The 23464-nt window shown below is 39.9% G+C and overlaps 1 protein-coding gene across 1 annotated transcript; it reads left to right on the forward strand.

Moving 5' to 3' along the window:
- Positions 1 to 12467: 12467 nt before the first annotated feature.
- LOC141599530 (E3 ubiquitin-protein ligase UPL3-like) lies at positions 12468 to 22280 on the forward strand. Its single transcript, XM_074419566.1, has 17 exons — positions 12468 to 13730; positions 14568 to 14678; positions 14768 to 14884; positions 14971 to 15141; positions 15220 to 15381; positions 15561 to 15809; positions 15892 to 16013; positions 16127 to 17546; positions 17830 to 17925; positions 18043 to 19587; positions 19914 to 20138; positions 20246 to 20350; positions 20776 to 20856; positions 20938 to 21006; positions 21105 to 21233; positions 21718 to 21837; positions 21946 to 22280. The coding sequence occupies exons 1-17, from the start codon at positions 12885 to 12887 to the stop codon at positions 22009 to 22011; spliced, it is 5634 nt and encodes a 1877-aa protein (XP_074275667.1). The 5' UTR covers positions 12468 to 12884; the 3' UTR covers positions 22012 to 22280.
- The last annotated feature ends 1184 nt before the right edge of the window (positions 22281 to 23464 follow it).

The following is a 23464-nucleotide window of genomic DNA, read 5'->3' on the forward strand; positions in this document are numbered from 1 at the left end:
ATGGGCTTTAGACACGTGACTGACGCGACGTAGACCTTATATGGACGTGACGCGAAATGTAGACTTCGGTTTGACTGACGCGACACTAACTTAGGTTTGACGCGACACAGGGATGACTTTGACAGACTTTGCCTAAATATGCGCCACCCCTAGCCAAGTGTGGGCGACAAGGCGTATCAGTTCCAAAGGTAGAATAGTCGCAAGAATGATGATGGCATATAAAGGCAAGACATGAGCCATGGATCAACTGTCTAATTGGACGTCTTTATCGTTTGTTGTAAAGAAGACTCCTCTTGAGGCACGATGACTTGGAGAATTGATCTAAGATCTTTGTCATTGTCCGGACCGAGTACTAGCTAGACTTAGAGGAATAAAGGAAGGGTGTCATCTTGGAAGAGAAGTCCCCAGGATGAGAAGACGACTCTGGAATTTTGGTAAAAAAAAAGAGGCTGGGCGACAATAAGAAGCCCCCAGTATAGAGGTGTTGGTTGTGGAAGGGATGTTAATTGAGGTTGGAAGGTTGAAATAGAGGTTGAAAGTTGATGGTTGAGATGGTTGATAATTGAGATTGAAAGTTGAAAGTGGGGATGGTTGTGTCCTTGAGGACTGCCTACGTATTCACGTGAAGTGAAATCAAACCAGATCGTAGTTCTGAGGTTTGGTAAATTTTGTTTGGGTGTTGTGGTTGTATCCTTCTCGTGTAAGAAAGACTGCCTACGTATCCACATGAAAAGGTGAAATCAAACCATGCTCGTAGTTCAGGTGTGTGCCTAAGCTATGTTGTTAGGACCTTAAAGTGCAGGGGTTAGGAGAGTATATACCTTTGGTGACTCAAAGAATCGATTTGAGATAACTCCCTCTGATCGTAGACCAAAGAGGTATAACTAATTTTGTAAAAATTTCCTTGTCATGTGAGCACATTTAGTGGACCCTAAGGATGATATGGGTATGTCCCGTTCTGGGTAGCAAAGTATTTGAAGACTCCGTGTTTGGGTCAAGGTGAAACTGGATTGGATATTTGGAATGTAGAGCTCGGTAATAAGAGGCTTTTATGAATAAATCTCTGGAACTTGATTTTGTGGAGTTTAAGGCTTGATGGGATTATGGCTTGTAATATGGCTTGGAAATGGAGTCTCTTGGCTTGATGTAGCCTGAGCACATAAAGGTAGGTTAAAATGACGTGGGATCAAATTTCCATGTCTTGGCCCTAAAGGATGGGTATACTTGACAAGCTTGAGAGGATTCTCAAAATTCCTAACTATCTCCCTGGTAACGGCCTCGAGAAGCACTTAGGGTGTGTGATGTGTGAAAGGCTAAGTGAGGGTGCTAGATGACCATATTCATTGATGTCTTGATTCTATACTGTAACTTGATTCTATATAGACTTCAGGAGTATTCCGTTTAGTATTTGATTTCAGACTTGTTCTTGATTCAGATTCAGATTCTTGGTCTAGAATATATATCGGCTTTTTGCTCAGATTTTTGATTCGGTTTTTTTGAGGATAACATTGACTTTCGATATTGACTTGTTTGATTGAGCCTTCTTCTTTTGACTCTTTTGTCTTGGATTACGGGCATAATTGTGGCCTTGGATATTGACCTCAGTTTCTCTTTATTGAGCCTTTTGTCTTTCATCATGGCTCGTATCGTCTTGGATGGACTTGGGTCAGACTAGCACCTTTAGTGTGAAGCGGGAACACGGGTTGTTTATTGTGGGGAATGGGCTTGCCTTCCGTCATGGATCGTTAACAAGGGAGATGGTCTGGATTCGTCCTAGAATCTCTTGAGATATGCTCGTCCTAAACTGGGGTATAGTGAGGTTTCAATTGCCAGACATGGAATAGGTAAGAAAACAAACACGGAGTTTCAGGTCCTCTACAACTTAGAACGGAACATCATTTAAGCGGTACTCACATCGACTGTCATGTATTGTCGTTCATTTTAAAATGTCTCAAATCGATTCTTGTTGTCGCAGGAAAAGGATAAAAGAAGAGATATGATAGAATATGTGGAGTGAAAATTGTATTTTTTTATTGAAATGAGTAATGAATGTACTTAACATAGACTCGAAAAGACATGTGACTCATGGGACAGCCCCCAGGTTGTCACTAGAAACGGAAATGGACACGAAGAAAGACACTATGACAAAATTATGGGATAGAAAGCCTAAGACTCGGACTCGGACTCAGACTTTGACTCGATTTCAGATCTAGACTCGTAATCATCGACCCACGCTTGAACGTTTACTCTTCTAGCAACTGGCTTCGACATCTGACTTTGAGCATTCGCCCATTTGAGCACCCTGTCCTCATTATTGGGAACACTGGAAGGATAACAGTCAAGAAGAGTTTCCTGATAAGTGGTGTATCCATGAGGATTGCCTAACCTGTCGTGTGAGTTAAATGTTGAGAGAGACAATTTCCCGCTTTCAATCATATCTTGGATCACATGCTTGAGCTTATAGCACATCTCAGTATCGTGTCCTTTGCCCCTGTGATACCGGCAATAGACGTTCTCATCCCAGAATTTAGCCTTCTTTTCTGGATCAGGTGTAGGACCGATAGGTTTCAACATTCGTCGTTCTATGAGTCTATGAAGGGCATCGGTGTATGTAATACCAATGTTGGTAAAGTTCCTAGGAGGCGTATCCTTCTTCTCGGAAGCCTTTGTGAATGACCTTGAAGTGTTGTTAGGTTTCTTTGATGAAGGCTCCATGAGGTTGCCTTTGTTGATTTTGATTCCTCGATGAAAAGAACTATGAATAGATTGCTCGCTCTTTGCTTTCTCCTTAAGACTGACAAGTTGAGAGTTTGTCTGGACACTTTTCATTTTGAGAGGTTGGGCATCAAACTTCTTACCCATTTCGACGAACTGGTTTTCTATGTTGGAAAGCCGAGAGTTTAGGCTATAAATAGCTCCCTCTATTTTGGAAAATTTGTTGTTGAAGGCAATGGAAAGCATGAGCATTTCACTTTGGATATCATCATCTTCAAGGACATTGATCTCTCCGTCGTCATAAGGATTGAGGATATGAGAACAGTCTAGAGATGATTCTTCATCATTTTTAATGATACAAGACCCAAGAGGGTCGATTTTCTTAGATTGCGCGACAGAAGGTGGCTTAGGAAGCTTGCCTTCTTCGATCATATCTTGGATGATGTGTTTCAAGAGAAAACACTCTTCAATATCATGGCCTCTACCTTGGTGATATAAGCAGTATTTGTTGCCCTTCCAGAGGTTCATCTGTTTCTCTAAAGGTGGATCCGGAGTCGGCCCTATTGGATGTAGCTTGCCTTGGGCAGAGAGTCTCTTCAAATCATCGGTATAAGACATGCCTAAATCGGTAAGCACCCTTTGATGCCTCCTAGGTTTCCTTCCAGCTGTTTTCGGCTTTCTAGGACGATGGTTATTGCAAGAGGTAAGCTTTGGACGACCTAGAATAGAGGTTTCTCTAGGTGGTGTGTTCTTTTCCACCATTCTATTCTCGAGGGTGAGGACGCGAATGCTCAAATTTTCCACTGTAGCTTGAACTCCTAGGACCATGGCATAAACGTCTTGGAGAGACACGGTGATTGTGGCTTGATCTGCCTCGTGACTTTGCTGACAGACAGAACTTGCTGGATTCCTACTCGACAGAAATGACGCGCATTACAACTCGATTCGACATGGGATCACACATACTAAGGCAACAAACAAAGGAAGGGACAAGATGACAAATCTAGACTTGACTTGTGAATTCGTGAAACGTCGTGAGCGACTTCTCGTGTTTGAATTCACGGTGCTTGAATTTAATTTAGACTCAAGTGTCGACTTTGATGGAGTGACCCTTATATAATTGACCTTATTGACGGGATTGATAACACGTGTTGATTCTAAGACGTGTGTTTAAGACAGACTTGACTCGAGGTTTGGGTAGGTGTGTCCCGAACGTGTCATTAGGAGAATTCAAGAAACGGATATTGGAATGACTTGATGTGTTAGCCTCGAGTGTGTGAGTCGAGGTGTGGAAATGTTTAGATCCTAACTGAATTGGGGTAGGGGGTCCAAAATGACGGCGTGACGCCTTAGGACTTGACTTGAATTTTGAAAAGACCCAAAAATGTAAAGGAAAACGGGTTTATGACTTGACAGAGTTTCGACTAGGACATAGTCAGTTTGAACTCTGACTATAACTTAGCCCAATTGAATTTACATATTTACATTTACATGTTTTGAAAATATTTTGATTAAAACGTTTTTTTTTTGGTTTCTTTTTTTTATTTTGTATTTAGTTTTGAAATGGGTTTTAAGCCCGAAGTTTGACTTGACATTTGGACAGAGTTTCGGTTTATTTTGTGCTATTTTGAAAATGTTTACATTTTGAAAATGGTTTTTGATTTTACAAAATTCGTCATGGTTTTGTTTACAAAAAAAGGTGATCGCATATGATACAAGCATTCATAAAGGCATTATAACGGGATGCTGAGTGCATTTAAAAGGGTTTTGGTTTTAAAGGGTGGGCTGCCATACCGAACAATCAAACCCGAGGTCTGTGGAGAGGCTCGTACCAAACATGAGTAAGGCCGATTCCTAGTCCATTTCCTCAAGTAGTGAAAGTCCTTGATACAAACAAGAGTAAGTACCATGATATGGATGACGTAAATCGTTATCCATCCTTAGGCCCAAATAAGAATTAGGACCGTTTAGACGGGACGATTGGTCGAATGGGTTGGGTTGGGCCTAGGAAGGCCGAATGAAATGATCTAGGAAGACCGGGTTATGAAAACCGACAATTGTCTTGTACAAACTATTCCCTAACCTTGATCAAGTTTCACCCTTTTGGCTACACGTAAGTGTATTATCCCCAGCGGAGTCGCCAAACTGTGGACATGGGCCACGGGGGCGCTTGGGAACAAGCGTTTGCATTTGTGAGTCGCCACCAATTTATTGTGAAAAATTGGAAACCGTTCGAATACCTCGTGTCATGTCAAGACACACAGTAGTGACATGAACACCAAGAACTCGTTACCCTTAGCATTCTATGTCTAGAATGACTCTCGTGGATGCTAATGAACACGGATGTTCACATAGATCTGGAGTAAGGGGTGAGGGTACGTATTAGGAAGCTCTTTTGATCGAACACCTAATCCCACCCGCCTCGATAGCGGCCTCTACTAATGATTAGGGAAATCGTCTATACTCGATATGTTGCCGGTTATATGCATGCAATGCAACATCCAATAAATTGATCCTAGCATGTGAGAATTAACTAAGTCGGTGAACAAGTAATTAGCACATAAATTGGAGTCGAAGTGAATGTTAGATTAATTACATGTGAATGCCATGTAAATAAATCATACATAATAAATACGAATACGAAATAAAGAAATAAATTACAATTGATAAACTTGAATTTACGTCATAAACATGCCCAAAAGAGTTTTAGAAATAAAATAAAAGAATAAATGAAAATTAGAAAATTGGAAAAAATAAGGAAATTGGAAATTGATTTAAATTAGGAAAATTGGAAAATAAGGAAATTTGAAGAAAAGGAAAATTTGGAAAATAAGGAAAATATGAAGAAAAGGAAAATAAGGAAAATAAGGAAAATATGGAAAATATGAAAATTTGGAAAATAAGGAAAATATGGAAATTTGGAAAATAAGGAAAATATGGAAAATAAGGAAATTTGGAAAATAATAAGAATAATGGTTAATTAAAATCCTAATTAGAAACCCTACGTCAAAACGAGAAGAGTTCAGAGGCAGAAACCAACTCAGAACAGGCGCAACATCTGCTGCGTCCTCTGGAAGAGGCGCAGCACTTCCTGCTCTGTTCTTGAGTTGGGTTCTGACTGTGAAAGTCAGACTCACGGTTTTTTAATGTTCGTTGGTTAATTTACATTGATTTATTGATTGGTAATTCGAGTAGAAGTGATTAATTGATTTACATGCATCTGCGATCGTCATGAAGTGAAAGAAAACAATTTAAAACGAATTATTATAAGTTAGATATTATTTACGATGTTGGAATTGATTTATTTACAAACTTGAAGTTAATGGTGGAAACAAAGGATTACGAATTGATGAAGAAAACAGATTTAAAACATGTATCAAAGACGAAATCAAGGGACTTGATATGAACGAATCGAGTCTCTAAAATCCGAGTTTGAATTTGTGACGAAAACCCACAAATATTAATTATAAGGGATTTAAGTCGAAAATTATTGAAAAGGATTCATAAAAACTAATCTGAAAATTATTAGGTGAAATAAGGGAAAGAACGAAGAAAGAAAAATAAAAGACGAAAGGAACAAAAACCCGAGAAAGAAAAAGAAGTGCATCAACTGAAAGCAGCCCCTGGAAGAGGCGCAGCAGATGCTGCGCCTTTTCCAGAAGGCGCATCAGTTGATGCGATTCTTCCCCACGTCAAATATGTGTTACTTCCGTTAAAAAGGGTTTTAAAAGACGGTTAATTATAATACAGAAAATAAATATATTAAATAAAATACATTAAATAAAATTGGGATTTTACACCCTCAGACTTACATGTTAGCGTCGCGAAATTTAACTAAATCGGGTTTTAGTGGTAACTCGACTCGATCTATAATGCAAATATGAAAGTGCCCTTGAAAGAGGATTTAAAAGCAAATTGAATTGATTAATTGATTATGGTGTAGTGGAGTTGGTCAAATTGGTCGGTCATGCAAAACGAGGCTGGTACTCGGAAGGATCCGAGCTTACGTGGTCGAAAGTTCAAGCACGTAGGCGCCAATAAACAAGAGCGTGGTCTTAGAATGCAAAGGGAGAAGAGAAGGGCGGACACTCGCGTGAGAAATATGTGAGACCGAAGGTCTCTATTTATACTAATCACACGACGGAATTATGGTAAGACTAAGAAAGGAGAGAAAGATCCGGAAACAACCGACTTAGGTTAAACACGGAAACTTGGACAAAAAGAAAACCTTGAGAAAAAGGCGCAGCAGGTGCTGCGTCCCTTGGAAGAGGCGCAGCACTTGCTGCGTCCTTTCCCCAACGGTTTCCTCCTACGCAAGAAAGCGCGTTTGATAGCCTGTTGTATTTTAGGCATAACTTTCTCTACAAGACTCGGAATAAGGTGATTTCAGTGGCGTTGGAAAGCTAAAAGAAAGTTCTAGAACTTTACGTGAAATAGGTCTGACCCAAAAAAGTCGTTATAACCTCGTCAAATGGGCCTAAAGGTCAGGTTGTCATTTTAGCCAAATGAAATGCACATTTTGTAATGCAAACTTTTAGTTTAGCCTAATGAAGTGACATGAGACTCAAAATGAGATATAATCTCAAACATTTTATGACATCCTAACCTTAGGTAGACAAGCACATTGCTTTGACTCGGTATTTGACGGTTTTTAGGAAATGAAGACGGTTTTTAACCCAGACTCCAAATGTACTCTAATTACTGCCAAAACGACCGTAATGACACCTAGATGATGACCATGAAGTAGACACAAGTGTTTGAGTTACCTTTTATTAACCGATTTACGAAACATCATAAAATCGCGAAATATGCTAAAATGCGGCCCAATCATCACTGGGTGTTTGGCGGGAGGTGCAGAAATGAGGTGTCTACACAAAGGGAAGTCAAAATAGCTGAAGGGTGATCAGAAGTTATCCAACTCATGCAAAACCATAGCCGTTAAGAAGGCAGAGTGGAGGCATCACCATTTGACAAAGGAACACCAAAGGCGACGAAAGAGGTTAAATTGGACAAGACATTGCATGTTGACCCAAACCAACCTGAGATGGAGGCAGAGACCGTGATGATTGAGCTCATCCCAGGTCGCTATGTGATCATAGGCAAATATCTAGATCAAAATTTCAAAGAATACTTTAACGAAAATCTTAGAGAAGAACGCATATGTCTTTGCCTATGCCTATTCAGAAGAAGATATGCCCATAGTCAACAAAAGCATGATCATCCACAGGCTGAATGTCAGTATAGATTTCAAGCAGGTTAAGTAGAAAAAAAAAAGGAATGTATCTACAAAAAAAATGTTGCCATCAAAGAAGAGGTGGAAAAGCTCTTAAAGGCTGCGTTCGTGGAAGTCTGTGAGTACCCGGAGTGGTTGGCGAACGTGGTAATGGTAAAAAAGGTATCGGGGGGCATGGGACATGTGTGTACATTTCACAAATCTAAACAAAGTCTTTTATCAATTGTCATGTATGGATCAGTTGGTAGACTCGTCGAGCGATCACTTAATGCTCTGGATACCTTCTCATGGTACCACCAAGTGTTCCCTTGGGAGCAAGATAAGCCGAAATGTGCATTCATCACCGGCTATGGCATATACATGTATAAGATGCTGCCCTTTGGCATGAAAAATGCAGGAGCCATGTATCAAAGGCTGGTCGACAGGGTATGTTCCCGAGCAAAAGGAAATAGGTATATGTCAACGATGCAATCATCAAGCAAAAGCGACGGCGAACACCTTAAGGATATTGAGGAAACATTCGAGTCACTAAGAAAATACAAGATGAAACTAAATCCCAAAAAGTGCACATTTGGGGTAAAGTCAAGAAATGTAACACCCTCATTGATTAGAAAGGCCTTTTTGGCATTTCTAGCCAATATAGGCGCTACACATCTTGGTTTTCCAAGGAAGTAGTGCGAACAACTAGTTAGAAGTAATTTAGCATAGATAAGTTTAAAGTTAATAGAGTTAATACATATTCAGGAATTAAACTATAATACCAAATTATACAAACCAAAGAGAAATAAGTGGAGTCTAATGAATAATGTCAAAAACTAAGAATTGTAAAATAGTGACATGCTAAGTGAAGGACCCCTCCAAGCCTCTGACTCAACCATATGCATAAAGTTACCTGTCAATCCACTACTCCCCATATGATCGGAAATATCATATGGTTCACCAGAAATTTTGAAAATATTAAAGGTCAGTCTCAATAATACAAGTGTTTACGATACAACATGAGTATATAATGTGAAGTGTAATAATGATATGGAAGAATGAAACATGACAACCACAAGTTACCTTCAATCACTATTCCTCCTCCAAACCAAATCCAGACGACATCGCAACACCGCCACCAATAGATGGACCGCAGTCCGTAAAAGATACCAGAGACACGCCCAAAGTAATGAGCCCGGAAACTAACCGGACTCCTACCAGACGTCGTGACACCACACGAGTCCCTCCATACTCAAGTCATTAACGCGTACGTCCCTCTCGTAGTGGGAAGCTCCAAGAGGCGACCCAAGTGTAAGACGATCTTCCGATCCGTCTTACGTCTCCTCAACAACTCAACACAACCATACACCAACAATCCACCATCAGGCTCCTCCAACGTCCACAAGTAACCAAAGTATACACAATGTATGACAAATATGCCTTTCCATATTAACATGAACCGCAATATGACACAATATGACATGAATGCATATGTTCACCATTATTCCAACCTATTAGTCATCAATTCTCCAATTTCATGTTATAATGCATTTCGAATGATAATGTAAAGCTAATACCACTTACCCATTAATATGACATGGTGGATTTCAAACACTAGTATGCAACCAACATCAAGTTCCCAATAAATCATGTTATAATGCAATTATGACATTTACTAATTAAAAAATTCATGGCAATTAATATAAATGTAAACAACCATATTACTAAGACCGAGTAGGAAAACCCTAGCTCTTGCAAATATTCAATAGCAAAGCACACACACTAGAAGGGCTCATCTAAGAAGTCTTCTCTTACATGTAATTAAGGCAGTACTATCACAAAAGTATTCTACAACAATAATAACACTAATGAACCCTTAATTAAACCACTTAATTATCCAATACCCTAATTAAATTCTTATAAGATAAACCCCCCAAAATTTAGGGTTACTACCAATAATAAGAAGAGAAAAAAGAGTGAGCAACAACTTACAAAGGTAAAGAAATGAGAAAGTGTGAAGTTTGAGTGCAAATCTCACAAGATAAGGGGAAATCTCCAAAGGATAAGGTTTTAGGAGTGTTTGAGAGGTTTTAGGGTGGTTAGGATAGAGTAGTAGGTGTTTAGGGTTTCAAAAATAAAGAAGAAAGCTAAAAAGAAGGTATTTATATAACGGCCCAACACACGGAGTCCAATACGCGAAAATAGGGTCTGGGCTCGTACACTCGGTCGAGTGCTCGATGACACTCGGTCTTGTACACCGCACTCGGTCGAGTGCACCGGCCACTCGGCCATGTGACACACAACCAGAAGCTGGGTTTCTGCTTAGAGGGCACTCAGTCACCTGACTCGGTCGAGTACTCTACCACTCGGTTGAGTACTCTGCCATACTCGGCCAAGTGCACAACTAAAAAATCCAGGGTATTACAAGAAAGTTCCTCAACTTTCTGGTGAACAGTCGAGGGATAGACGTGAAACCGAACTAGGTGTAAGCCATTCTGGATCTCTCTGATCTCAAGATAATCGGAGACACTCAGAGGCTCACATGACGAATGACAATATTGTCCAGACTAATTACCAGGTCGAGGGACAAGTTGAAAGTTCTTTTTCAAGTACTGAAGAAAATAAGCAATTTAAGTGGGAGGATGAACTCAAGAAAGCCTTCTCAGCCCTGAAGGAACACCTTAGGAGGTTGTTAACTTTGGATAGGTCGATGACATGTGATTAGTTGTGCTTATATATTGTCGTCACCGCCGCCAGAGTTAGCGCAGTTCTGCTTAAAGAGGATCATAAGATACAACTACCGATCTACTTTTTAAGCTACGCTTTTAGACCGGCGGAGAAAAACTCAAGGCCATCTGGGAAATTATGGAGGCCCTGTGCGAAACCTTAAAATTTGGGACCTTAAAAATACGAAATAATTATAAATACAATTTATGCTACAAATTGTCTTTTTTGTAAGCTACATATGGTTTGTTAAAGCTAAGTGATCGAAAGCATGATGAAGTTTAAAAAGCATTTGCTCAAAATTTGTAACTTTTGTTCATGCTATAATATAAGAAAATATTTTCAAAAATATTAAAAGCAAATAGTTCTAGAATCTAAGGTTGATAGAATTTATATATTACATGATAACTATGCTCTGAATGACTAGATCGATCAAACTTTTTGTATGTCTCTTTAGTATAGCAATTGACATCTTGAGCCCCTCAAATTCTCGGGGTCCTGTTCGACCACACCTCTTAAACACCCTCAAAGACGGCCCTGAAAAACTATCCACTGGTAGAGAAAGCAGCATATACAGTGATGATATAAGCAAGACAACTGAGGCCGTACGTTGATGCACGTCCAGTGCTCGTTATGACCGACCAACCGTCGGAAAAAAACGATAGAGAAATTTGATAAATTAAAATGTCTGCTAACGTGTATCATTGAACTACTTGAGTATGGTATATGGTATCAACCTAGGACAACCATAGACTAAAAAAAAAAAGAATCATACTCGCCATGGGTGGTGGTGCGGGTATGGGTAGGGGCGCGTGAGCCTATTTCTATTTCCCCGCCCCAATGACATCCTAAAAAAAGGAAAATTTACATTGTTCCCTCGAATTTATCGATTTTCTATGCTATACCCCTACAGTTTTGAAATTCCATGGTGTAACCCTGAACTCTATACATTAGTTTATACAATGATCTTATTGATTATCTTTGCTAACCTAGTTTCATAATTTAATAATATATTAAAACGTCTACTTACCATTCCAATTACTCGATAACCTACTCATTTGTTATTAGTTCGCCGGATTACCCATTAATCCACCAAATGTTATACGAATCTAACCAACAATCCATAAAATCAACATTATCATTTCATGCTTCATAAATCATAATGAAGGTTTTTAACAGTGATGTTTCTCATCGAGGATGTTGATACGACATTAAGGAGCCAAAATAAAGGTCGGAGTACATTTGTTTAATATAAGCAGCTATATAGTTAATGCAGAATTGAAGGAGCTCGTGATTGAGAAATAAATACAATAAGTTAAGGGCTACGATATAAAATACTACGACCCTGTTCTTTTGTACTTAATTTCTGCTCATTTCAGTTCAATTCATCTCTATTAAGTTCAGTTAAGTTCAGTTCAGTTTTATTCAGTTTAGTTTAGTTCAGCTTTTCTCTTCACAAATTAACTCTCAGGCCTTGTTCTTTTAGACTTAATTTCAGCTCATTTCAGTTCAGTTCAGCTCTATTTCAATTCAGTTCAGTTTCATTCACTTCAGTTCATTTCAACTCTTCTATTCACAAAGTAACTCTTCTTCTAGTTCCAATAAGTTCAGTTCAGTTTAGACAGTTTCAGTCCAAAAGAACAAGACCTTATTTCAGTTTAGTTCACTCCAGTATAGCTCTATTGAGTTCAGTTCATTTCAGCTCTATTGCGTTCAGTTCATTTCAGCTCTATTAAATTCAGTTTAATTCAGATATTCCAGTCCAAAAGAATAGGGCCGTACTCCGTGTAAAAAAAAGGAGGGTACATCGAAAAATAGATAGGTCAAATTTTCCAAAAAAATTTATAAGTTGGAGAAACCAAAGTATTTAAAAAACTAATTAATCCCAGAAAAACGACGTAGTGATGAACAATCTAGGTTTTCCAATTCATCTCCCTTTTGTATTCACTAACACTCTTCACTAAATCGTTCAACATCATCTCATCGACCAATAATCAAGCATCGAATCAATTACTTTATCTCTAGCTTGCTGTTCGTTAGATTAAATTAAATCTATATCTATATACGCAGACGAATCTAGGGTTTTTTAATTGGACACCGCACTAATTTCAATCGATTCGATTCGATTTTCCAACAAATTTATTAATTTATTCGGCGATTGTTGACGTATGGAGAAGATTTACCTTCGGTCGACGAACGATTGATCGTTACAAAACGGGGTTTCTTGATTTGTATGGAAACTCGTAGCCGAAAGCGGGCGGAGGCGTCCTCTTCTTCTTCTCCTTCTTCTTCATCCGGAACAGCAACCGCTACCGCTACTCGAGTTTCGAAACGCTCTCGAATTTCATCTCCCGCCGCCGAAACCTCTACCGAAGCGCCGCCCCGCTCCACTAGGTATAGAGCTCGAACACGGTTATCGACTCCGAAATCGACAGGAAAAACTGCAATGGACGAGTCCACGTCATCACGCGGCGGTGGTCGTCGAGCGCGCAACAAGGATAACGCCGACAAAGGCAAGGAGAAGGAGCACGAGGTTAGGGCTTCTATGGAGAAGGAAGCCATGGACGATGATGAAGACGGTAATGAGGAAAATGATGAAGGAAGCGATGGCGGCGGTGTAGGGTTGTTACATCATAATCTGACGTCGGCAAGTAGTGCGCTTCAAGGTTTGCTTAGGAAGCTTGGGGCAGGTTTGGATGATTTACTTCCGTCGTCCGCTATTGGTGCCACGGGGTCATCCTCGTCGCACCAAAGCGGCCGACTGAAGAAGATATTGGCAGGATTGAGGGCGGATGGGGAGGATGGAAAACAGGTTGAGGCTTTGACGCAGTTGTGTGAGTTGCTTTCGATTGGGACTGAGGATTCACTTAGTACTTTCGCTGTTGAGTCTTTTGTGCCGGTGTTGGTTGGTTTGCTTAACCATGAGACGAATCCTGATATCATGTTGTTGGCTGCTAGGGCCATTACGCATTTAGTTGATGTGTTGCCTTCTTCTACTGCTGCTGTTGTGCATTATGGTGCTGTTAATTGCTTTTGTGCCAGGTTGTTGACTATTGAGTACATGGACTTAGCCGAGCAGGTGTGTATGTTCTTTCTTGTCCAGCTTGCGCGTTTTTGATAGTGGTAATGTGATTGGTAATGAGTTGTAGGCAGGAGCCAAGAATTGAGTTAAGGAGGGTTAAACATACAATGCGATTTTCCTGGGATTGGGGGCAAATTAGTAATGCCATAGAGTAATGCAGTAGTCAATGAAAGTTGGGGAAAACCAACAGTTTGGGCCTGCCTCCCCTCACCGGCTCCAAATAGTTATATAGTTTGTTGCAATTTCATTGACGAGCGAGTCTGTTTGAGAGACTATCTCATACTATTTTAGTGTGTGAGACAATCTCATACTACCCATTCGAAACTGAAATACACGGACAACTACTTCGTCTTATGTGTCGGTCTTATGGTAATTTGATCTAGTGACCTCATATGAGTATTTTTGTTGAAATGATTTCGGTATCTACCTGAGTATAATTCTAGTTGGTACTCCCTCTGACACATAGAGTTGTATAAGTATTTGATATTGGGTGATTTTATTGATACCATATAATTCTATTTTAATAAGTTTTTTTTTTTTTTTAAATTATTGCAAATGCTACCCTCCAGTTCCTTCTATTTCCCCACATTTTAGTAAGTCCGATAATTTAGTAACTTTGTAATAATGCCTTCTATTTTTCCTGAAACATTGTGCCAAAAGCAAATGTATGCAATTCAATAGATTGGAAGGGGTGTATGGTCAAGTAGTTCTATTTTGCTTGTAAGTAAATGATTGTAGTGCTTGGATAAATGATGGGAGGAATGTAATGATTATTGTTTTTTTTTTTGAAACGGGACAATGTTGTTTAATGGGTTATTGTTTGATATGGAACAGTCTCTGCAAGCACTTAAGAAAATATCACAAGAACACCCTACCGCGTGTTTGAGAGCTGGTGCGCTTATGGCCGTGCTATCATATCTTGATTTCTTTTCTACAGGGGTTCAGGCAAGTGTCTCTTGTCTGTCTTGAGTGTTTCTGTAGTAATATGAATGCATGTGCTATGAAATCTCAAGTTCTTTATTATTTTTATTCAGCGAGTGGCTTTAGCTACTGCTGCAAATATGTGCAAGAAGCTCCCTTCAGATGCTGCTGATTTTGTAATGGAAGCTGTCCCTCACTTGACTAACCTCTTGCAATACCATGACGCAAAGGTTCGGGATCGATATCATGATTTACCTTTTTATTAATCACTGGATGACTTGAGCCATTTTCTTATATGCTTATTTCGGTCTTTTAGGTTCTGGAGCATGCTTCTGTTTGTCTTACTCGAATTGTTGAGGCCTTTGCTGCATCATCTGACAAGTTAGATGACCTTTGTAATCATGGTCTGGTCACCCAGGCTGTTTCACTTATCTCTACCAGTAATTCTGGTGGGGGTCAGGCCTCCTTGAGCACTTCTACGTACACTGTAAGTGAAATAGCTACTTGCTGGTAAGCTATGTTTGTAAAATTTTCTGGAACTAATATGAGTAGCATATTTCTGTAGGGCTTGGTTCGACTGCTCTCCACATGTGCAAGTGGGTCCACTGTGGGTGCTAAGACTTTAATGCTTCTGGGAGTGAGTGGCATTCTTAAAGACATTTTAGCAGGATCTGGACTCGTGAGCAATATGTCCGTTTCTCCTGCTCTAAGCAGGCCACCTGAGCAGGTATGCTTGTGCTCAGTGTTGTACGGCAGTACTCTCTACTACTAGTGCGTGCGAGCGATATCATATCTTTTGCTTCCCTGTACGAAAGAAACGAGAGAGTATTTATTAATGTAGCTGGATATCAGTTATAAATATCGCAAGTTTCCGTAGTCTGATGTTTGCACTTCTGTTATACCTAGATATTTGAGATTGTGAACCTTGCAAATGAACTGCTTCCTCCACTTCCTCAAGGAACCATTTCCCTTCCAGCAAGCTCTAACTTATTCGTAAGAGGGCCTCTTTTGAAAAAGTCGCCCGCCAGCAGTTCTAGCAACCAAGATGAGTCAAATGGGAACCCTCCAGATGCGGCTGCAAGAGAGAAACTTCTCAATGATCAGCCTGAGTTTTTGCTCCAGTTTGGAATGGATCTTCTTCCTGTGCTGATCCAGGTTATACTAGCTCAAATCTGTCCAACATCCAAGTCCTAAAAATTTTCTAGTCCTAACGTATTTTTTTTTTTACTGAAAACAGATTTATGGTTCAAGTGTAAATGGTCCTGTCCGTCACAAGTGTCTCTCAGTAATTGGTAAACTTATGTACTTCAGCAACACAGATATGATATCATCTTTGAATAATACGACAAACATCTCTAGGTATTTGTCTTCTGTTCTGTTGGTGTACTGCATATACATACATTTGTAGCTTACGTACATTCAGTCAGCTGGCTTTCCTCATCCTGATTTATTCATCTGTAATTGTATTTCAGTTTCCTTGCTGGTGTCTTAGCGTGGAAAGATCCACAGGTTTTGGTTCCTGCACTCCAAATTGCTGAGATACTAATGGAAAAACTTCCTGAAACATTCTCTAAGATGTTTGTGAGAGAAGGTGTAGTGCATGCGTTGGACTCGCTTATATTAGCTGCTCCCTCAAGTTCAGTTTCACCCCAGGCTGCCACTGTTGAAAAGGATAGTGACTCAACAGCTGGAGCGTCTGCACGTATGAGACGTTTGAGGCGACGAAGTGGTGGCCTTCAGCAAGATGCAAACTCTGCTGAAGAATCCAAATATACTGTTTCTGCTAGTGTTGGTTCACCTCCTGGTTCTGTTGAACTTCCTTCTGTTAGTTCCAAACTACGCTCTACTGTCAGTGCTTCTGCCAAATCTTTGAAGAATAAGTACTTCCCTTCTGACGGTGGGGCGGTTGATGTGGGCATTTCCGATGATCTCTTACTCTTAAAGAAACTATGTGCAAGGTTGAATTCAGGTGTAGATGAACAAAAGTCTAAATCAAAAGGAAATTTCAAAACTTCCGGTACTTATGCTGCAAATTTCTCAGTTGGAAAGGAAGAGAGCCTGGTAAGCATAGTATCTGAGATGTTGGCTGAACTAAGCAAAGGTGATGGCGTTTCTACATTTGAATTTATTGGCAGTGGTGTTGTTGGTGCGTTGTTGACCTATTTTTCATGTGGATACTTCTCAAAAGAGAAAATATCCGATGCAAATCTTCCCAAGCTTAGACAACAAGCACTCCAAAGATATAAATCATTTATTTCAGTTGCTCTTCCTACTGATATTACTGAAAGCAGTGAAGCTCCGATGGCTGTTTTAGTACAAAAACTTCAAAATTCTTTATCTTCATTGGAGCGCTTTCCAGTTGTTTTAAGTCAACCGGCTAGGTCATCAGGTGGGAGTGGACGATTGTCGTCAGGTTTAAGTGCATTATCTCAACCATTTAAGCTGCGTCTATGTAGAGCGCAGGGCGAAAAATCTCTTCGCGACTATTCAAATACTGTTGTACTGATTGATCCGTTAGCTAGCTTAGCGGCTGTTGAGGACTTTCTTTGGCCACGAGTTCAAAGAGGTGATTCTAGCCAAAAGCAATCATCTGTGGGAAATTCTGATTCTGGGGCTACAGCTGCCTCTGCTGGATCACCATCTGCTTCCACTCCTGTTCCTAGTACTCGCCGTCAGTCCACTAGATCTAGATCAGGTGTTAATATTGGAGACACTCCTAGAAAAGATCTATCTCAGGAGAAAAACAGCAGCTCTTCAAAAGGGAAGGGAAAAGCTATACTAAAACCTGCACATGAGGAAACAAAAGGCCCCCAAACAAGAAATGCTGTGCGCAGGAAAGCTGCTTCAGAGAAGGATGCTCAATTGAAATCAACAAATGAAGAATCTTGTTCGGTATGGTATATGTTTATTTGTTCAAGTAGTTGTATCACTACTGAGATATAAACTGAACCGGACGTATCCAAATATGTCATATTTGTTTCTAGGTTCTTTGTTAACTATTCCTTCTCTTATGAACGTCACATGAAATTTTAGTATGTTATGTGTGTCTTAGGCTTCTGGAAATCGCGCGTCTTGTTGTTATTTACTGTTAGCAAATGTGTAACAGTGGGCTAGACCTAGAGCTGAAACTATTCATTAGCTTCTGATTTACATGAATTTCCTTTGTTACTCTTAGGATGAAGATATGGACATGTCTCCTGTTGACATGGATGACTCACTGGTGATTGAAGATGATGACATTTCGGATGATGAAGATGATGACCATGAGGATGTATGTAAATTATTTACTTAGTTATGCAATAGTTTTTTGATCTTTCAGTCTGGTTGGATGGACGACTTATTTATGTTAATCAGTTGCCTTATTTGTTCATTATTTATGTCTTTGAAGGTACTGAGGGACGATACACTTCCTTCATGCATGGCTGACAAGGTGCATGATGTTAAATTAAGTGATTCTGCTCTGGACTCTGCATCTGTACCTGCTACGAGTGATGGCCAGGCCAACCCTACTTTTGGCTCCAGTAGTCGAGCTGCAACTGTCAGAGCCTCAGACTCCACTGATTTTCGGAGTGGGAGTTCTTTTGGCTCAAGGGGTGCAATGTCATTTGCCGCGGCTGCCATGGCGGGACTAGCATCTAACGGTAGAGGTTTCAGAGGAGGCAGGGATCGTCATGGACGCCCTCTTGGTGGTTCCACTGATCCCCCTAAGTTAGTTTTCTCTGCTGGTGGAAAGCAACTTAACCCTAATTTGACCATATACCAAGCCATGCAACGCCAGCTGGTTAATGACGAAGAAGATGATGAGAGGCTTACTGGAAGTGATTTTGTTACCAGTGATGGGAGCAGGCTGTGGGGTGATATTTATACGATAACTTACCAGAGGGCAGATAGCCAAGCTGACAAGTCATCTCCGTCAAAATCTAAAGAATCGGGATCTACTTCTGGTTCAAACTGTGCTGATGTGTCACGCCGATCTCTTCTGGATAGCATCCTGCAAGCAGAACTTCCATGTGATATGGAGAAAAACAATCCTACATATGATATTTTGTCACTTTTGCGTGTGCTGGAAGGGTTGAATCAGCTTGCACCACGGTTGAGAGTTCAGTTAGCTTCTGACAAGTTTTCTGAAGGGGTTATTACAAGTCTTGATGAGTTGAGTGTTACCGGAACTAGGGTTCCTACTCCAGAATTTATTAACAGTAAACTCACCCCTAAGTTATCTCGGCAGATACAGGATGCACTTGCCCTCTGCAGCGGTAGTCTTCCTTCCTGGTGCTACCAGTTGACAAAAGCATGTCCGTTTTTGTTTCCTTTTGAAACAAGGCGGCAGTTTTTCTATTCCACTGCCTTTGGATTATCCAGAGCCTTGCATCGCTTGCAGCAACAGCAGGGTGCTGATGGTCAAGGGATGAATGAAAGAGAGGTCAGAGTGGGGAGGTTACAGCGTCAGAAAGTACGTGTATCAAGGAACCGGATCTTGGATTCTGCTGCAAAAGTTATGGAAATGTATTCTAGTCAGAAGGCTGTACTTGAAGTAGAGTATTTTGGTGAGGTTGGAACAGGATTGGGTCCAACATTAGAATTCTATACCCTCTTGAGTCACGACCTTCAAAAAGTTGATCTGGGTATGTGGAGAGCAAATTATTCTTTTGATAAGACTTCCTTGGAAATTGGTGATGATCAAAGCAAAGATTGGAAGTCCAAAGATGCCTTGAGATTGAGTTCTAGTGGTGATGCGAATATTGTTCAGACTCCTCTTGGTTTGTTTCCTCGACCTTGGCCCCCAAGTACTGGCACTTCTGATGGTAGTCAGCTTTGTAAAGTCCTTGAATATTTCCGGTTGCTTGGACGAGTGATGGCTAAAGCTCTTCAAGATGGAAGGCTTTTGGATCTACCATTATCGATGGCTTTCTACAAACTTGTGCGGGGGGAGGTAACCTGGTTCCACTATATCATTTAAGTTTGGGTTTTGACATTTGTGGTTAAATTTTACTACATATCACTTTTATTTAGAACATTTCTCCTACGTTATATTGCTTGGGAATTCTATTTTGTGTTCCTTGGAACAAAAAATGGCTTTACCACTTGCTAAGCGACATTTGCACTTTCTTATATTAATTGATAGGATAACACTTGCCATTAACTCAATATCTATTGTTTTTCTCATCAGATTAGTGCTCTGTTATATATTTTGGCGCTATTTGTTTAATTGTTATAATCCTCTTGCTTCATTGCATTAATTTGGTCTATGTACTACAGGAACTTGATTTGCATGATATTCTTTCATTCGACCCCGAGATAGGGAGAACGTTGCAAGAATTACAAGCTTTAGTTTGCAGAAAGCAGTATCTAGAGTCAATCGGTGGTGATCATCCAGATGCGATAGGGGAGTTGTGCTTTCGTGGGACTCCAATTGGAGATCTGTGTCTGGACTTCACACTTCCTGGTTATCCAGATTATGTCTTGAAACCTGGAGATGAAACTGTAAGCACCATTCTTGCAAAATGGAATGTCTCTAGTTTATGTTTATGTTCATTTTTAGGTTTTAAATTTCTAGGTTAAACGCTGATTTTTTTTTGGGCTTATTACAGGTTGATATCAATAATCTGGAGGAGTATATTTCGTTGGTAGTCGATGCTACAGTAGAGACTGGAATTTCGCGACAATTGGAAGCTTTTAGGGCTGGATTCAACCAGGTAATTTTATCTTTTGCTCTTTGCTTTTTGAAGAAGTATGGCATTTTCTGTATTCTTAATAGGGTTTATCAATAGCGAAAGGTTCTCAGTCATCTCTGTGGAGTGATTTTCCTCTTCTTCAACATACAAGATTTATCTTTCACCAAAAAATATACAAGATCTATGTAGATTCTTTTGTATTAATTTCTCTTATCGTGGACGCATAATTTGAGATAAATACTTTTTGAATAGTCGATGAGATGGGATAATGATGTTGAGACGGGGCGTTTTTTTCCGAGCAGTTGTGTTTGATGTGGTGTTGAGTTTGTGGTTTTAGTTTTTGGTTCAGTTTACCAATTTCAACTGTTAGTTCTGCTTAAGTGAGCAGGGTGTTGTTTGCATGATACTGTTGGTTGGTCTTGATTAGTGATGTTCTGCTGCATCAGGTGTTTGAGGTCACATCTTTGCAAATATTTTCTCCGAATGAGCTAGACTACTTACTCTGTGGACGTAGGGAATTGTGGAAGGTAACCTTTGTTCTGATGAATTTACTTCCATGCTGGTCATTGTGATTAGATTACTTAGGTTAATAATCTTTCTATTGGCAGCCTGATACGCTTGTGGATCACATCAAATTTGATCATGGTTACACAGCCAAGAGTCCAGCAATTGTCAACGTATAATTCTTTCCTGAACTTTATATAGAAACTCGTGTATCGCACAGCATTATGTTAGTCACATTTTTTAGAATTTATGAACTATGTTACTTTTGCAGCTTCTTGAGATCATGGGAGAGTTCACGCCGGAACAACAACGTGCCTTTTGTCAATTTGTTACAGGTGCACCTATGCTTCCACCAGGAGGTCTAGCGGTGCTAAATCCCAAGTTGACTATCGTGAGGAAGGTTAGTTATTTGCTAAAAGAATTCGAACTCTCTTATGCTGGATTTGTGTTTATTTCTGATTTTTACTTTGTACCCTCTTTTTTAACGACGTTTCATATGTCCCAAATCCCAAGGAATAGTTCTTAAAATCTCGAGTATTTCATTCCGCCTTGTTTAATTTATTTAATCAACAATAATTTGTTTTGCCGTCAACATTATCTTTGTTTACTCAGTAATCAGCATCTTTTGTATGAAGCTTGACCGAGAAAAAGCCTGAATTGTAGTCACGTACTCCGTAGTTTATTTAAGAACTATCTATTCAGATTAACGGTTATTAGATGATTTTTAGAAACTAAGGATACAGTAGAAATTTATAAAACACGCTTACACAGGGGTATGCCATATGAAATCCCTGGAAATCGTGTCAATTTTTGTCTGTTTTACTAGGTCAATGTGCTTGTAACCAATCTTATAATTAGTTCATGTGTGTTTTCTGATGTCACAGCTTTCTTCTTCTGGGACGACAGCTGCTAATGGAACAGGTGCTTCAGAAACTGCAGATGATGACTTGCCCAGTGTTATGACATGTGCTAATTATCTCAAACTTCCTCCTTACTCAACCAAAGTATGTACCATGTCTCTCTTTGTGAAATTGCTGTGAATTTTGAGACACATTGATAAAATCCACAAAGTATTGGTTTAGCCTAAAAAACGTTCTACTTTTCGTGAGCAGGAGGTTATGCTCAAGAAGTTGCTCTACGCTATCAATGAAGGACAAGGATCGTTTGATTTGTCATGATTCAAGTGGCCCACTAGATCGCCTAATGGAGTCTTTTTGGGCTGAAAATGTTTTTCCTGGGACGAGTATAGGTTTAAAATGGTGTGTGATCCATTTGCTCGTCCTTGGAGGTAGCCTGGTTGGATTTTGGGGGATTTTGATGTCCAAAGTCTTGTTATCCTTGGTACATTTTTGTATATATAATATTCTTCCAACCTCAGTTTTCATTTGTTTTGATCTCTTGAATATCGGCTTCCAGTAATAATAGTTACTTTCAGTTGGATTAGAAAGCCTTTGCTTGAGACCCTCGAGTTAGGTTCTACGCTATTACCCGGAGCAGTGGCTTTTGAATACCAATTAGACAAGTCCTTCAATTATTACCATTGTTGTGTGTATATGCAGTGCCTCTCCCGATGATTTTCTTGTGTTTGGTCTTTACCATTGAGAGTATATTTCCAATATTGGTAATTTAGGCTTGTCATTTTGTAATCCAGCGTTACAATACTGGTTTTACAGTAAGTCTCCCTTGCGACGGATAGGCTTGTCATTTTGTGATCCAGCGTTACAACTTGTGCTGGTTTTATGGGCCGGAGCACTGATGAGACGCTTGGTTTTCAGGGCCGTAAGTTTTTGTTTGATCCATGACGATAGCACCAATACAAACTTGAATCTGACTCGAAGTTGTTCCAGCCTAAACTTGGAGGCGTGGACATTTGAAGGCCAAAATTAAGTTGGTATACGTTGGAGTGTTCTCACATTTACTGATCTTGGACTCCTTTGTGTCACGGGCTGACTTCTCGAGACCCGCAAGCAAGTCGTGCACCGTTAGCCACCTGTCATTGTTGTTGACGAGTCAAGTTTCCCATAGTGACTCGACGTCTCGACCTCGAGCCTCTTAATTGTACTCTCGCACAATCCAATAATCGATGCTCGATCTGCATACTCATTTGGAAAACACAACTCTTTTTAGAAAGCTTTACCCTCAATCATGCAAATGCAAATGTACAAGCTCAATAAAATTTTCGATCATTTATCCTACCTAGATTTCCGAAAGAGTTTTACACAATCATACAACTCCCTAGAACGTTAGATCATCTTATCCTAGAACATTCTACAAAATACTATATATACATGAATATTTTGTTACATGTTAGAGATATCTTGAACGAGCTGAAGACTTTCACACTATTCTAGAATATTTTACGCACCTTTAAAATACTTTATATGACAGTAAACTATTCTAAAATATTCTGGATACCTCTAGAATATTCTAGTAGACTCTACCATGCTCTAAAACTTTCTAGTAGACTCTTAAGAGTTCTCGACTAAATTCAACAATGAACGATTTAACCCGAACAAAGCAACTGATGGGTCACGACCACGCGACCCAACCCGCTAGCTTGTACGGGTCATAATGCCCAAGTCCCCTTGGGACCACTGCTTGGTCGTCATGCAAGGTTTACATGGAACTCTA

The sequence above is a fragment of the Silene latifolia genome, chromosome 9, assembly GCF_048544455.1.
Source record: "Silene latifolia isolate original U9 population chromosome 9, ASM4854445v1, whole genome shotgun sequence".
Classification (NCBI taxonomy): domain Eukaryota; kingdom Viridiplantae; phylum Streptophyta; class Magnoliopsida; order Caryophyllales; family Caryophyllaceae; genus Silene; species Silene latifolia.

What these genes read in the sequence shown, in the direction of transcription:
- LOC141599530 (XM_074419566.1), top strand. Translation starts at nt 12,885, where the DNA reads ATGGAAACTCGTAGCCGAAAGCGGGCGGAGGCGTCCTCTTCTTCTTCT. An exon ending in TGAGCACTTCTACGTACACT is followed by an intron (nt 15,142 to 15,219) that starts GTAAGTGAAATA and finishes ATATTTCTGTAG; the next exon opens with GGCTTGGTTCGACTGCTCTC. An exon ending in AGAGTCCAGCAATTGTCAAC is followed by an intron (nt 21,007 to 21,104) that starts GTATAATTCTTT and finishes TTACTTTTGCAG; the next exon opens with CTTCTTGAGATCATGGGAGA.